This window comes from Peromyscus eremicus, chromosome 10 (genome assembly GCF_949786415.1).
Source record: "Peromyscus eremicus chromosome 10, PerEre_H2_v1, whole genome shotgun sequence".
Lineage (NCBI taxonomy): Eukaryota > Metazoa > Chordata > Mammalia > Rodentia > Cricetidae > Peromyscus > Peromyscus eremicus.
In genome coordinates, this window is record NC_081426.1 from 31,675,740 (window position 1) to 31,692,079 (window position 16,340).

At 51.9% G+C, this 16,340-nt stretch overlaps 2 protein-coding genes across 2 annotated transcripts in view; one reads left to right on the forward strand and one right to left on the reverse strand.

Annotated features, from left to right (window-relative positions):
• The window catches only part of Crmp1 (collapsin response mediator protein 1), a 52,956-nt gene extending 45,229 nt beyond the window's left edge, over positions 1-7,727 (forward strand). Inside the window, exons 12-14 of the mRNA XM_059275035.1 lie at positions 2,061-2,240; positions 4,562-4,727; positions 6,772-7,727. Of these exons, the coding sequence (XP_059131018.1) occupies positions 2,061-2,240; positions 4,562-4,727; positions 6,772-6,863 (438 nt within the window). The 3' untranslated portion in view covers positions 6,864-7,727. The remainder of the gene's footprint in view (positions 1-2,060; positions 2,241-4,561; positions 4,728-6,771) is intronic.
• Positions 7,728-12,179: 4,452 nt separating this feature from the next.
• Positions 12,180-16,340, reverse strand: part of Evc (EvC ciliary complex subunit 1) — a 39,393-nt gene continuing 35,232 nt past the window's right edge. Inside the window, exons 18-21 of the mRNA XM_059275779.1 lie at positions 15,033-15,159; positions 13,498-13,591; positions 12,750-12,861; positions 12,180-12,390 (exon numbers count right to left, since the gene is read on the reverse strand). Of these exons, the coding sequence (XP_059131762.1) occupies positions 12,306-12,390; positions 12,750-12,861; positions 13,498-13,591; positions 15,033-15,159 (418 nt within the window). The 3' untranslated portion in view covers positions 12,180-12,305. The remainder of the gene's footprint in view (positions 12,391-12,749; positions 12,862-13,497; positions 13,592-15,032; positions 15,160-16,340) is intronic.

Here is a 16,340-nt window from a genome sequence, read left to right on the forward strand (position 1 = left end):
TCCTTTGGGCCATTTCAGAAGTTTCTGGTTAAAAATGATGCAGGGTTTTCCCAAATCTGCCACATGGCTGCATCAGCCATTTACACTTCTCCTATTGGAGAGATCCCAAGAAGGTGTTTTGAGCAGGCTAAGCCAGGCTGTGGTTATGGTCCTGTAAGCATGCTTTCCTCCCTCTGACCCTCTCTCTGCACACAGGGCAGACACATCTATTCCTGGCCATTGTGTTCCCTGGAAGAGTGGCCTGTGCTCTTACCCCTTAGCCATCCCTCCAGTCCCCAGCATACCTTTTTAAAATGACAGCTTTGAATGGAAATCATGGCACAAAATTTGAGAGAATGGTTGTTCTGTTTGTGAGCAGGCTGCAGAAAAAAAAAGTAGCCAAAATTGACTGTGTAGCCGAACCAAAAACCAAAACATGGTATGAGATACAAAGTTCGGGGCAAGAATTGGGTTTGGGGATCTGCCAGTTACTGAAGGAAGGGTAGGTTTTTTGCAAGGTGGGAAACTACTGAGACTACTGAATGTGTGCAGAAGCAATGCACAGTAAGGGTTTTGCCTGTGTTGCCTGGGGGAAGAGACCTGCCCTCACTACCGGCTGCAGGTCACAGCATGGAGAAGGCCAGGTGCTGAGACAGACTCCAGGGTGTAATGTGTGCCCCTAGGATACTGTCACAGCAACAGGGAGACTCACCATGTTGCCAGAGCTGGAATCTAGTGTCACCTCTTCGGGTGATGGAGATCACATGATCACACCTGCAGATGGCACACACAGTATGTTTTAGCAAATGCATCACACCGATGGGACATTTGTTTGATGTTGGGAAGTGGGTAGATCAGTGGTAGCCCAAGTGCATGATGGGACTCAGATCAGCAGCTTGTGAACTTTAAAGGGTTCTCAGTCTTGAACTCAATGCTGAGGAGCTCTGGCGTAAGGGGTAGAATAAAGACTCTCAGGATGTGTAGACAGCGCTTCTGTGGGGGACAGTTAGAAGCAGGAAGGCACTCAGCTCTGTCGGAGGTAAAAAGAGAAGCTTTTCTTCCAGATCCCCTTCATACCATTTGATTGTTTTCAGGCACACGTGACCCACTGTTGCAATAATTGATAAACGATAAACACAATTAAAAAGAATAGGTGAAAAGCCACTGGAGGGTGGCAGCTGCCTAATGGGATTGAGTACCTCTTCAAGTGTCACAAACCAAATGCAGGTTTTTAGAGGTTCTGTTGTCTTCTTCATTATTTTTAGGATTTTATTTTTTAACTATTTGTGTATCTAACTGTGTGTTTGTGCACATGAATGCATTGCCTGTAGAGGCCAGAAGAGGGAGTTGGATCCCCTGGAGCTGGAGTTACAGGGCTGTGAGCAGGGTGTTGGGAGCCAGCGATGGTCCTCTGGGAGAGCAGCAGGATTCAGCAGCTGAACATGATCCTCTGCTGACTTTTTTATTTTTTTGAGGGGGGATATGGAGGTCAGAGAACATGTTGAGGGCGTCAGTTCTTTCCTTCAACCAGATCGGTCCCAAAGCTCAAACTCAGGTCATTAGGTTTGGCAGCAAGTGTCGCTATCCACTGAGCCACCTCACAGGCCCGTTGTCTTTTCACTTGTCGAGACAGTGACAGCGCGGCCTTGCCCTGTGCTCAGACCGTAAGTGTGCAATGTTCCTTCCACCCGGTAGTGCAGGCTGGGCTCAGTAGTTGGGACGTGATTTTCTGGTCCACTGCAAGTGTTTTAGGGAAGCCCATGTCCTTTGACTTTGGATTTTAGTTTAGGAAGCTCTCCCCCGCAAAAGATCATCTCACAGACATGTGCATTACAGCCAGAACGTCCATAGTGCTTGTTCGCAGAGGAGAGTGCTCCTATTCCAGATGTCCAGGGTGGGTGTTAACTGTCAGGACCAGCAGGAGCTCTTCACTGTCTGCTATACACGGTGCACTATTACACAGAGAAGAAGTCGTCACTGGGAAATGCTTGTAACAGAGCATCACATTATGTGTGTTATACTGACGCAGGGGAAGTGTTGGGTGTGGTACAGAAGTAAATCTGGGCCTTTTGCAACCACAGACTGTGGAATACAACATCTTTGAGGGCATGGAGTGCCACGGCTCACCTCTGGTGGTCATCAGCCAGGGAAAGATTGTTTTTGAAGATGGAAACATCAGTGTCAGCAAGGGCATGGGCCGCTTCATCCCTCGGAAGCCGTTCCCAGAACACCTCTACCAGCGTGTCAGGATCAGGAGCAAGGTGAGCGCCTGCATGGAGGGCCCTTGTGCTGCACCAACTGCTTCTTGGGGGACTGGGTTTGGTCCTGTGCACAGCTGATGAACATGTTTGTTTGTCTGAGAAGTGGGCTTGGATCTGAAGCCCAGGCCATCAGACGAGGCGAAGGAGGTTGCAGGCCTTGCAGGTTGTGTTGCATACACCTGTGTGTGGGAGAGGTGTTCACAAGTCCTACATCATCTTGGAGGATCTTCACATGGCCTGCTGGAGGGTCATGGGCCTCGTCTCCCAGATTAGAACCTGATTCTCAGGGCCAGGAAAGACTGCCCTTGTTACCCAGACGTCACAGTGAGAATGCATAGCCCAGTATCCCTGAGGGCTGGCTCCCTCCTGACCTGCCTAGCCCTCTCATCCCTCCTGCCAGATGCATGTCTACCTTCTCCGAGATCTTGAGACTTGGCCTCGGAAGGCCCTAGCCAGGCATAGAGCAGGCATTGTCCTTGTCTGATTCAGAGGAGGGAGACTCCTTACTGTGGCTGTCCTCCCTGTCACCATAGCAACTTGTTACTCACATGAGCCCAGTGTGTCAGAGGGACCAGCTATGTATGCTGCCTGTCCGTCCCTGTTCCTTATATGTAGTATGTATGCATACTTGTGTGTCCACTTTGTGTACTATACATTTGGGTCCGTCACATGTATTGAACACCCATGCACATGGACCCACTGTGCGTGCTGTGCATGCATGCATGTGTGCCCATCTGTCCATTGCTCGTATTTGTGTGTGCCCATTGTGTATTGTGCACCCATGTATGTATGCGTTCGCTTATCCATTGTGTATATTATACATGTATGCCTATGTGTGGGTGTGTGCCCACTGAGTGTGCTGTGCATGTGTGTGTGTTTACTGCATGTACTGAACACGTCTGCATATATATAGATAGGTGTGTGCCTTGCATACTGGGGTGTATATGCATTGCGTGCACGTTTGTACATGAGTGGGTGTGTGTTCATGCGTGTGCTCCCACTCTCGTACTTCACTGGCAGGACGACTGATTTAGACAGGAAAGTCAGACACCTCCTCCCCCAGCTCTAGGCTCCCGGAATTGTCTTCCTCTGTCAGCTCTCCCTGTGCCTCTGCCACAAGGGCAGCACTAGATAGACACACGTCACAGGCACTGTGCATCAGGTGGGAAGACTAAGTTTGGGGAGGGCAGAGTGGGCCTGGGGTCTCGGGTACCAGAATGGCTGGGATGCCCACCCCACACCCAGGGCCAGCAGCTCCCTTGCTGGGCTATAGACCTTTCACCTGGTCTGCAGCTGAGGCCCGTGGGAACAGCTGACTGTCACTGAGAAAATACCTGGCCCAATACTAAGGCATCATTTTACATAAGGGGAGGGCAGGGTTCCTTGCCCGTGTGCCTGGGGAGCAGGCAGGAGCCAGGCCAGGAGCGGGGCACAGACCTGCGGCCACTCTGAGCCCAGGAGGAGGTGATGACTGAGGGAAGGGATGAGAAGCAGGGTGGCAGCGCCTGAGGAGGGGGCTCAGATCACTGGAGGCCTTGGCAGTCAGGGAACAGGGCTGTGGGACAGGAGAGTGGTACAGGGTCAACGGGGTCCTTCAAGTGGTCCAGAGCTGAGCGGGACAGCTTTGGAGGAGGCGCCTGGATCTGGGGTCAGGGTGCGGTCTCTTGCCACCCCCGACCCCTAGAGGGCCTTGTACACTTCCCTGGATGAATGCTGTTCTCTGAGGCCGTCTCTCCTGGTCCTCGTTGAGGTTCTCTGGGCTGTGCAGGATCTCCAGGGGGCCCCATGGGTCGCTTCTCAGCTCTGGGCTGTGTGGGCCTCCTTTCAATTCTATGGCTGCCAGCTTCTCTGCCTCAGGATGGTGGTGGTCTGCCCCCTTGAGGTACTCACTGAGGGGCTCCTGGACTCCTCTGTCCTCCCTGTCTTTCCCCCCTCACTCCCTCTTTTAACCAGTCACGTACCCCAGTTGCTCATCTCCCTATGCACTTCTGTAAAGATGGGAAGACTGATCCCTGAATGCTGTAGTCTGGGTCTTAGGACCCGCAGAGGAGGAAGTAGAAGGAAAAGTGTGTGGAAATGACTTGAGGTCCTTCAGCATGCAGCTCTGTTTGCATGTGTATGAACAGATGTGTCCATCTATGGAGCATATGCATATGTGTGAATGTATATCCACATTGTGCTGTGGCACATGTCTGTGTGTACACAAGTGTGGCTTGTGCGAGCATATGTGTGATGTACAGCTAGATGGCCTCAGATCCGCTCTGTTGCCAGGGCAGAGGCACGGACACGTGTTAACCTGACCCTTCCCTCTTTCTGTTTAGGTTTCCGGGTTGCACGGTGTTTCCAGGGGAATGTACGATGGTCCTGTGTATGAGGTGCCAGCTACACCCAAACATGCAGCTCCTGCTCCGTCTGCCAAATCTTCACCTTCCAAACACCAACCCCCACCCATCAGGAACCTCCACCAGTCCAACTTCAGCTTATCAGGTAGTCTCATGGTAGCCAGGCTCCTGTAGAAAGGGGCCCATGGCCTTAGGCACAGGTAGAGAAGGCCAGAAGGTCAAGGGCATACTCTCTGCTGTGCCCTGAGGCACAGCATAGGAAGGTGTTTTTAGGGTGCAGCACAGCATGTTGATTTTTGACTTGACAGTAGTCAGCCCTGGGCTTAAGCGTGCCAGGAGATGTTACCACTCTCATACCATGAAGCTTAGTGTGGAGCCCAGGAATGGGTGTGGGGCAGGGGCCCTGTCATTTGCTGGCTCCATGCTCTGTGCCTGGCTCTCAGCCATCCTCCTCAACTCCAGGCTTAGGAAGCACAGTTGGGACTTTATGTCATCCCCACGTGGTGGTGGTGTGTTTCTGGCATTCAAGTTTCACAAAATAGAGTTTCAAATCATCAGGATTACATGCAACTCTACCAGATGGCCACAGGAGGGCATGTGCTCATGGGTATACACACACACACACACACACACACACACACACACACACACACACACACACTTGGGAGCACTACACAGTCCTTGAAGTGATCCCAGTTGTTCGAGCCAGTGCAGGGTTCTAGGGATTTGAAGATGAGTGATGCACAGCTGGACAGCTTCAGATGAGCCGAGAAGCCTGCTGAATTCCACAGTTCAAAGGCATTCAATGGCTTTTTAAGATGCAACCATTTCAAACCTGAGCATGAGCTCATGAGCTCTGTAAAAACAGTCAGTGGGCTAAAGTAGGTCAGTGGGTCATCCCAGCAAAGGCATGTGCTAGCAACAGAGAGGGAGGCAGAAGCTGAGGGAAGAATGAAATTTCAGTTTAAATTGTAAGACGAGAGGTACCCTGCAGGGTGTGCAGTGGGTACTGGGTCAGGGGACCCCAGGACACCTCACTTGCCATATTCCTTTCTTGGAATAGTTATCTGAGTGCAATTCTGGTGTTAAAGGCGGCTGATGTTATTGCACAAAGAGACCCCAAGCACAACCCTGGCATCTTGTCTGGTCTGGCCAGAGAGCTGCCCTCCATGCTGTGCTGTGAGGAGGCTTGGAGACAGTGGCATCTCACAGCCATTGCAGACTGGCTTTCTAGTCCCATCAGGCAACTAAATACTGTGGATCTATCATTAGAAGTGGATAGAAACATCTTTAGAATAAAGACAGCCATGTAACAACAAGTCTGTGTTAGGGCCCCCCATTCCCTCCGAAGCCCATGGTGCCGCTCTCAGGGCCTCATGGACATTTACCAAGTGTCACTATTACTGCCAGCAACATAGCTGGTCTCCCCTCATGGCTATCAAGTTCACCCTTGTCCACTTCAAAGGCAGGACAGTGCTACAGTACATAGGTGCGGTGTGTCAGTCTAACGGGTGTTTTCATGGTACAGTCACCGGGCAAGCATGGTGACTGTGGGCAAGCAGGGAAATGAGAGAAGTGATGGGCGAAGGCCCGAGTTACCAGGAGGACAGAGACCTGCCAATGAAACAGCTGGGAGAACCAGATCTGCACTCTAAGGCAGGCTCACCTAGACGGGCCCTGTAAGGTCAGGGTCAGAAGGGAAGTTGGTTAGTCTACATACAGGCACAGGACACTGTGCAGGAGGGTGGGCTTTGGGGACAAGCCAGTGTGGGCATGAGTCCTACCTTCTCAAGTCTAATGTCTGCGTCCTTAGGGCACTCAGTCTGAGCCTCAGCTCTCTTATATCTGAGCTGTATCCATCACGGTATTGTGGGTTCTCAGCACAAACCAGTGCACCAAGTCTGCTACACACAGTAGGAACTCACTAAGTGAGGCCAAACTCTGCAGGGGTTGGAGATCTAGGAGGGGAACCCCAGGACTGACAGGTAGGTACCCAGGAGAGGTCAGGCAGGTCTTCAGGTCAGGGGGGCTTCCCTGGGTGAACCTGGACGGGGTCTTGAAGGTAGGTTGGAATGCTGAGCGTTTCAGGATGGGGTGTAATACCCACAAAGGTGGGGAGGGCAGCCTCAGCATCAGTACACCCAGGTGATGCAAACAGGTCTTATTCCACACACTTCTGTCTCTTTCAGGTGCCCAGATAGATGACAACAATCCAAGGCGTACAGGCCACCGCATCGTGGCGCCCCCTGGTGGCCGTTCCAACATCACCAGCCTCGGTTGACCTCAGATGAGCCAGCTACGCAAGAGTGAAGGATTCTGGGAAAATGTCCATTCCTTTTCCTGTCTGTGTTTTTGAAGCCCACAGTTTTAGTTGGTACTGATGGAGGGGAGATTGAGTTGATGCTCTTTCCTTCTCTGTTTAGGAAGAAGTGGTACTAGTGTGGTGTGTTTGCCTGGAAGTTCCTTGCCCACAGTGTCTGTTCACACCGACTCCACCTCAGAGCATGGTGTCTCCATTTCCCCTTCCTAGTGATCCCCAGGTGTAGCATCGTCCTATACCGTCCCCTCCACTCCTCCACGACCCTCTGAGTGATGGTTCCTTTGCACCCTGTAGCTGTTCTAGGATAGGATGCATGTTAGTAAGTTACGTATGCAAGTCTGAGCGCGGCTGATGGACATCGCCGTGGACCGACACAGACACGATGCCAAGACCTTAGCCCCCAGGGGAGACGCCCAAACTCTTAAAAACGAAGGCTCTGCCCTCAGAGTCTTCACTGGAAGGATGTCATCCCCATCCCCACCCTGACTGAGACCTGTGAATATGCAGAATGGCAGGGAAGCCTTCCACCTGGTCAGAGAGCTTCTTACCCATGTCCTGTGTCCGCAACCCGGTCCCTGTACCTGGCCATGGTGTCTTTCTGGTCTGTGTGTTCTTCCAGCCAGCCTTGGGCTTTGGGCCCAGCCAGGCTCACACCCAGAAAGCGGTGTCCTGACACACCCCTCAAGCCTGAGGACGGTGGGGTAACAGTTCTGCCCAGGCTGCCTGAGTCCCTGTCCCTCCGAGGAGGTCAGCGGGGCAGTCAGATTTTTAAAGTTTTGTACAGTTTTCCTTTGTATTCACTTCCATTTTTACTTAATAACTGACTTGTTGGTGGCTCTTATTTCTGAATTCAAAGCTTGTGAAAAAAAAATAAAGAAATTAAATTGCCCGTTGACCTGAGTGGGTGTTTTCATTTGGGTGGATCAAATGCCTAGCAGTCATCCTGACTCTGTGATGGCCAAGTTCTGGGGACACTGGGGGTGGCCGATAGGAGGGAACAGTTAGTACATGACTTGGGAGAGATGGGTCAAGACTCTGGATCGGTAGGTGGGCTTCTGGGATATGCATTGATTGACACAACTCAGCTCACAGCTGGGTCTGCACAGAAACTGGGCTGCTAAGGACAAAAGTGCTGAGTGGCTTGCCATGCCGCTCTCTAGAGCAGAGGCCCTGGGAGAATTCTGTACATTTCTGTAAGGAGCCACACTACTCCCCAACCAAGTCAGCTCGGGGTTAAAGAAGAAGAGGATCCCCAAGTAGAGGGCACCCTTGCAAGTGTGGTGATCTTTCTCGACAGTTCCCCAGAGGCCCCGTAGGAAAGAATATGGAGCCAGACTAACTTGGCTTAGAGGAAAAATCCTTATTCACAGTGGTTGTTCCTATGTGGGGAAAGCATTGCAGGCCTCCGTGAGTGCCCAGAGCCTTCTTGGGGTTTGCTGTGGATCTCCTGGGCACCCAAGCAGCCCCGTCTTCATGCCCAGCTACTGACTTCAAATTATCTGTCAGGCAGGGCTCAAGGTCTATTGGGCAGCTTGGGTCCCAGAAAATGCCTGAGTGCATACAGCGGCACAAGCCCCGCACCGGGAAGGAGGTTCTGTTCCCACCACACTTCTGTGTTTGGGGCTGTGTACCAGCTCCATAGAAAGCAGAGATCTGGCCACCCTCTGCCTCCTGAGGAGCTGTGGTCTCCTATCATGACCTGGGAGCGAAGTCACATGGGTAGGTACTGGACAAGGGCTTCTCTTAGGCCAGCCATACCCAGTCCTTAGTCCCCCTGACTCCCGTCTGAGCTGCCTTCCCCTGCATGGTCTCCGGAATGCAGAGGTTCTGGTTTTAAAGGCAGGAAGGGGTCATGGAGAGAAGATTGGCACCATGTGACTGGGTTAGAGTCTTTGAAGAGACTCAGGAGAGGCTATGGTGAAGGTGCAGCCCAGATGCAGAGGAGAGCCCAGCATTTAGGAGATGCCAGTACCCTGGGACAGCCACCAAGGACAGTAACATGCGTGGAGTGGAGCAGCCTGAGCCTAGGAGACGAGTGTGTGTGCTGTGGTTGGCAGAGCCAGAGAAGGGGAGCACCCAGGCTCTCTGAACTCCACAGGATTGTGAGCGGGTTGCAGACAGCTGGTGCTGAACTATTCACATTGTTAACTTTGGTTTGTTTTGTTCTGATTGTGACTGTGCCCTGGCTCGTCCCTTTTAGAGTAAGGAAGTCTGTCACTTAGATGGTTTTATTAGTCTTTTTTCTTTTTCTTTTTTAAACAGAAGTCCATAATCAAGAGATGTCGGAGTTATAGAGAATTTGGATACTTTGGATTTTTTAAATTAATTAATTAATTTTATATCCCCGACCACAGCCTCCCTTCCCTCTTCACCTCCCACTCTCTCTCTCCACCTCCCTCTGGCCCCCACAATCCACCCCTCCTCCATATTCACTAGAAATGGCCAGGCCTCCCATGGGCATCCCCAAAGCATGGCATATCAAGCTGCCATAAGACCAAGCACCTCCCCCTGTACTCAGGCTGGGGAAGGCAATCCAGCATGAGGAATAGGTTCCCAGTGCCAGTCAAAGCATCATGGACAGCCCCTGCTCCCATTGCCAGGAGTCCCACATACAGACCAAGCTACACAACTGTCACACGTATGCAGAGGGCCTAGGTCTGTCCCATGCAGGCTCCCTGGTTGTTGGTTCAGACTCTGCATTCCCATGACCTAGGCTCACCATTTCTGTGGGGTTTCCTGCGATGTCCCTGACCCCCTGGCTCCTAAAATCCTTCCTTCCTCTCCTCAGCAGGACTCGGGATGTTTTAAAGAGACAAAACCTTTCAAGTGAATTTTAAGGATGGTGGGACGTTTGAAAACCAGATATGCTGTTTTATATTGTGATACTAATGTTACCATGGCATCCTGGGTACAACAGAGAAAGGAAAGGGCTGCACTTGAGTAAAGATGTGTTTGTTTTTCCAATATAAATATCAGTTGGGGTCATTCGAGAAGAGGGGATCTTAATTAAGAAATGCCTCCATAAGACTGGACTGCAGGTAAGTCTATAGGGCATTTTCTTGGTGATTGATGTGGAAGGGCCCAGCTGGGCAGGTGGTCCTGAATGCTATTAAAACGCAAGCTGAGCAGGCCATGAGGAGCAAACCAGTGAGCAGTGAGCCAGCGAGCGTTCCTCCAAGGCCTCTGCTTCAGTTCTTGCCTTGGGTTTCTGCCCTCAGTGACGAACTGTGATGTGGAAGTGTAAGCTGAAATGAACCCTTTTCTCCCCAAGTTCCTTGTGGCCATCGTGTTTTATCACACAATAGAAACCCTAAGAAACTCGGCTTACCCAGCCAATCTTAGTGCTGGAGGAGGTGAGGGGCGTGGTTCGTATCTGCTACATTCATGTCATCAAACCAGAGGACTCAGCTGACAACAGTGATCCCTTTGCAAGCAGTGTTCTAGAATTCTTCATGAAGGAAACCAGAGCTTTGCCGTATTCCTCGGGTGACATGTTTCATTACAGCCACCAGAGGGCACCCTGGACTCATGCTGAGAACACTATTCTGGGCAGGTTGGGAGACATGGTTGATCTAGTTGTTAAAAACCAATGATTACAGGGGAAGTGTCTCAATCCTTAAAGTGCTTGGCCTCTAAGCATGGGGACCTGCTGGCCAGGTAGTCTCTCCTAATTGGTGAGTTCCAGGCCAATGAGAACCCTCCCCCGCGCCCCCAAAAAAAAAAGTGGATAGAACTTGAACCATATTGGATGTGGCCTCCAAATGTATACACATACACACACACATATGAGGATCTGGCCTCCAAATGTATACACATACACACACACACACACACACACACACACACACACACACAAATACAAAAAAAACCCAACAAACCAAAACCCCACATGCACATGCAGAGGGCATGGCTGCTTTCCATGAGGGCCACTAGCTGGTTCTAGTTGATATTTTAAGAACCTAACATTCCCAGAAAGTCCAGAAGATTCCTGAGAGGGCCTACTGAGTTACAGAAGCCAGTATGTTTTAGAAGTTCATGGTAATGTGGGGCTTTGCAATGTTGGGCTTACCCAGGGGAGGCACACGCTGACCTGTCACTGAGAAACACCAGACATAAATAGCTGGATCCAGTTGGCATGGGTGGGTAGAGCCCAGGGTTGCTGCTTGTTGCCCTACAATGCACAGGAAAGCCTGGGTCCCCACAGGCCTAAAACAGCAAGAACAACTCCTGGGATAGAGGTGTTTATTCAGAATGAGCCAGGGAGGGCTGGTGTGCAAGGAGATTAAGGCCCGGGCAGCTGGAGAAAGGAAGGGGGAAAAAGGAAGGAAGGTAGGATGCTGTGTCAGCCAAGTCCACGGTCAGAAACTCTGCCGGCCTCAGGCAGCACTCTCAGGCACCCTGGTGTCTCTGGGGAGGCATCTGAGGCAGTGTTCCCATTGAGTGACAGTTCTCATCTCAAAGGCACCAGTGTGTGCCACCCACAACCTCCTGGCTGCGCATGGGTCTGGGGTTGACATGAGAGACTCCCCTTTTGGCATCAGCAGCTTTCACACCCAAAGAGTGATCACACCCAAATATTGACAGTGATGGTTGGGGATGTTGCCTCTGGCCTGTGGGGCAAGCGGGGCTGGTTTGGAAGCTTACGGAAGTCCTCGCCATCCCTCAGGAGGAGCAGGTGACCTGTGGGTCTCTCCTTCGGGGAGGGACTGCTGGCTGGTGAGTTTCCCCTCCTCAGTTAAGCCTGGCGGTAGGGTCAGCCTCCCCTTCTATGCCCTCCACGCCCAAAGAGGAGATCTTGTGGTACGTGACAGGCACGCGTGGTCCCCAAGTTCCAAGTGGCTCAGAACAAGCCTGTGGGTTTGGAACTCCGTGGCTGTGCCAAAGACATTGGCTCTGAAACTCAGACATCCTTGAGTGACCAGGTCTCAGGGCTACCTGAGCCAAAAGATAGAAATACCAAAGCCCAAAGTTGGTTAATCCTGGTTGCGACGCTGGCAGCCAACGCCAGGGACAGGCGATGACTGTGGAGTAATGGAGGAGAGACAGTGGCTTCAGGCTCAGAGAACACCGGCAATGCTGAGACCCTCAGGAGGACCTCAAGGAGATGCTGGGCAGTTGGGCAGCACCAGCACACTGTGGGACCAGAGGGCAGGGGTAGAGGGCCCTCCGAGGGAGGAAGCGATCAGGGAAAGTGCACCAGGGCGGAAGCCGAGCTTCTCAAAGGCATGTCTCCACCACCCCTGTCATCCCAGGCACTTGGTGCTACTGTCCTGTTATTTTCACTTTCTAAGGCAGGTGGCATCCCCTCTCTCAAGGCTGGCCTCCTGCTTCCGCCCCCATACCACACGGCTCCAGCCATGGAGGCAGTGATGTGCAAGGCAGGTCCATCTCAGCAGGGTTCCACTACACATTGCTTCTTTTCTGCAGTATCTTCCTTGAGTTCTCGCCATTGCCAGCCTCGCTGTCCTGCTGACCCGGCCTTCTGCCGCTGTGGACATGGATGGGAGGGATGCTGAGGATGAGGCACTACGGATGCAGGGCCATCCAGCTGGAAGAGGTGAAACTTGCGGGTGGATGTGACATGTAAAAACCAGGCAAACCCCCCAGCACCGGAGGAGAATGGAGACACTTGCTCAGTTGACCCAGTGGCCCCAGAGCTGATCTACAAGTGGCAGTTCCCGGCAAGGCAGGCAACTTCTGTTCCGGTCCCTCCCTGCCCACCATTCTCAGATCACATTCCCAGCATCTCCTGTGCCTCACACGAGCACCCTAAGAAGGGTCACTCCTAAACTTCAGACACTAGACAGAGGTCAGGAGAAAGGCAGTGGGTTGGGGGACCCTTCACACCTGAGTGGTCCTGTGGTATGGTCCACCAAGGCAGGGTGATCATTGTTGGGCGGCCCCAGGTCCTCTCTCTCCCGAGGTGGGGCCTTCTTTCTTTTGGTCCTTACCGGCTTTTCTGTAGAAGACAGACAGGCCCAGGATGACTCCGTGACTTTAGCTGGCACTTCCTGCCTCCATGACTTATAAACAACCTCGGTGGGCAGGTGGACTTTGTACCTACATCACCGCTAAGCAAGCTGAGTATCATGAAGTAAATGAAGTGTTTCCCCACACCCCACTGCCTCCTCTCGACAGAGCTGGGATGGAACTGGGTACACCAGGCTTCACCCACAGCATGCAGGATACAGGGAACAGGAGAGGTAGAGGGCAGAGCGCAGGTACTGGCCAGAGCTTGTGTGTGCAACATCTGTGAATCACTTTCACCACCAGATGACATCAGCTTGTGATGTTCCTGACGTATCTCTGGCAGGGGGAAGAGGTGTCATTCCCCCATTTTGCAGATGGGAAAGTAGAGATGAGAATAAGATGGGGCCAGAGAGTAGTGGAGCCAGAGACTGGCATGGCGAGATGCTAGAGAGCCAGGGTCTCTGCGATGTCCTGAATCTGCTCAGTTACAGAGGGTAGGGAAGCCCAGAGAAGCTGTGCAGGACACCCAAGGCTACACAGCTGATTAATGTGGCTGTGGACTGGCATCCACTCCTCTAAGCTCTGCGCCCCCTTCCGGCTGCAGCACCACAGTGCAGACACTTACCCGGCAGTCCTCGCTTGTTGGAGAATGGCTTGCTTTCAGTCAGGGGCACTCGGGCCAGTGTTGCCAGCTCTGAGATAAAGATCTGCTCAGCTTCCTGACAGACAAACGGAAGAGAATCGGTAATGCCTCTCTGCCCCTCACCCCTGAGTTCCCCACCACTGAGTCGAAGCCTTCCACTGTGGCGGACAGCGGATGACTGCATCCTATGTCAAAGTGTAGAAGAAGACTTTCCAAGCAGCACCCCGAGAGGTCAGGACCGGGACAGAGGCATGGAGGAGGGTGCTCCTCTAGACACCGGGGTGCTCTCTCCTAGTCTCATAACCCTGTCCACAAATGAGGACACTTTGCGGGCTCAGCCACTGCCAAACGCCAGCTCTGCTCCACTCCAGTGCATGGCTGCTAGAAGACGCAGAAGCCATGACTTACTACTGTGTGACCGTACTAGCCTCAGTCTCCCTCTCTGTAGTAAGGATCACTGCGGCCACCACCTCAGTTGCTCTGATAGGGTGCTGAGGGCTCTCAAGTCAGCTACCATCTGCAAGGAACCCTTGGGAACACAAGCTCATCATTGACAGGATTCTTACCATTGCAATCATTACTGGCACCCCTGGCCGGATGCACCCAGAAAACACCAACTCACTGTCACACGTCTTCATTCTGAAACTCGGGTTTTTCTTTTAAATTTTATTTATTTGTTTGTTTGTAGTAGTAGTAGTAGAGTGAGTGAGTGAGTGAGTGTGTGTGTGTGTGTGTGTGTGTGTGTGTGTGTGTGCGTGTGTGTGTGTGTGTGTGTGTGTGTGTGTGTGACACAGTGCACACGTAGTGGTCACAGGACAGCCTCCGGAAGTCAGCTCTCTCCCTCCCCATGTACTCTGGGGATGGAGTGCAGGTCCAGGTTTGAGCAGCAAGTTCTTTTTACCTGATCAGACATCCTGCCATGCTCTGATCTTGTTTTAAGGCATCCTGCCATCCCCTGATATTTTTAAGTCAGATACTTTGCGGTACAGTCATACCTCATAATCCTTCAGGTTGGGATTTGTGTGTGTGTGTGTGTGTGTGTGTGTGTGTGTGTGTGTGTGTGTGTGCGCGCGCTAAAGTGTCCACTTTCCACCCTGAGAGCTAAGCCTCCCTGAATGCTCTACCTGGAGTGTGAGCCTTAGCTACTGTCAGCACTGCCCAAGAGGCAGAGATGGCAGCCTCAATACCCTAGAGCCCTCTTGGTGATGGTCTGCACAGGGAAATGCGCATTCCTTTACTACGTCCAAAGCCATGGGCAGACGGGCTGCTCAGCTGTGCCCTGCATACAGCAGGGCCATGTGGAACCTGCTGTCCCCAAAGGGCTCATGCTCCCTTCAGAAAGCCACACTGTGTTGGCCCAGTGGAACTCAGAGAGTCAAAGATGGCACGGACAGAGAGGTGCAGAGGTGAAGGTCTGGAGTGGGGCACGGGGATTTTTACAGCTGGCTGTAAGCCCGGGTGTGGCCTCTTCCTGGTACACTATGTCACAGCCTCTAGTGACACATCTCCCAAACTACCTGCAGCTGGGTCTCAAGCTGGGCTTCGAGCTGGTCAAGCTCCTGTGCCTTCTGCGTCTGAGAGTTCAGGCGGCCCTGCTGGTGCTGTGTGAACTGGCCCAGGAACTTCTTCTGCTGGGACAGCATCCTGGTGGCGTGAAGGGATAGTCAACACTGTTGGAACCCTAGGGCAACAGTTCCCGACAAAACCCTTCCAAAAGACGTGCTACACCATGGACTTGTGACCCTTCATTGCACATGAACTCTGGAGCCTCGAGCAGAGCCAGGAAAACACGCGTGTGACTTACTGCAGACACATTTTCCCAACAGTCCATCCAGTTCCAACCCTGAGGCTGCATGGCCACAAAGCATGGGGAAGTTTAAGGAATCCTGCACGCACACTGGATTTAGAGTACGAGGAAAGCTTGGGGACATCAGCAGGACAGAAGCAAAGTAGGACATTGCTATGTGGAGACTTACAGCTGCACACTGGCATCTTCTCACGAGCAGATAATCTTACCTAAGGAGAGAGGTTCCCATGAAAGGACCAGAGGCCTTCCAGGACCACCAAGGAAGCTCATTTCCTGGGGACAGTATCTGAGATACTTAATGTGGCAGTAGGACTGGGGTTGGGCAGAGGCCGGGTCCCTCACACTGAGAGCACTGCCTTCTCTCTTGGGCACAGAACGTTTCTCTTCAGTAGACCGTTCTCTGGCCCTCTGCAAACAGTGATATCTATTTCTGGCCTGTAGTCCGTGACTGCTAATTTCCTCCTTTCAGTCTTTGGGGGCAATTTTCAGAAAGGCTTGACTAGGTCTGAAGGCAGAAGTCACCTTTAGCATCAATAGGCAGCTGTCCTGGGCACACAAGGCATAAGATGCTGCCTTACCTCTGCTTCACGCTCTCTAGGCTGCTGGAATACCTTTCCTCGCTTCCTTGCATTTGGCCTGTAAATTTCTATTCATCCTGTAAGACCAAATCATCCATCTATCCATCATCCATCCATCCATCCATCCATGATCTATCCATCCATCCATCCTTCCATTTATCCATCTCCACCTATCCATGATCCATCAATCCATCTATGACCCATTTATCCATGATCCATTTATCCATCCATCTTCATCTACCCATCATTTCATTCATATACAGCCATCCATGATCCATCTAACTAGTCATAACCCATCAATCCATCCATGATCTTTCATTCATTTATCTATGATTCATTTATCCATCCATCCATGTTCCATCCACTTGTGATCTGTCTACCCATCCATTACCCATCTATTCATCCCTTTTTTTCTTACTAAAGTATTTCTGGCCAGGCAG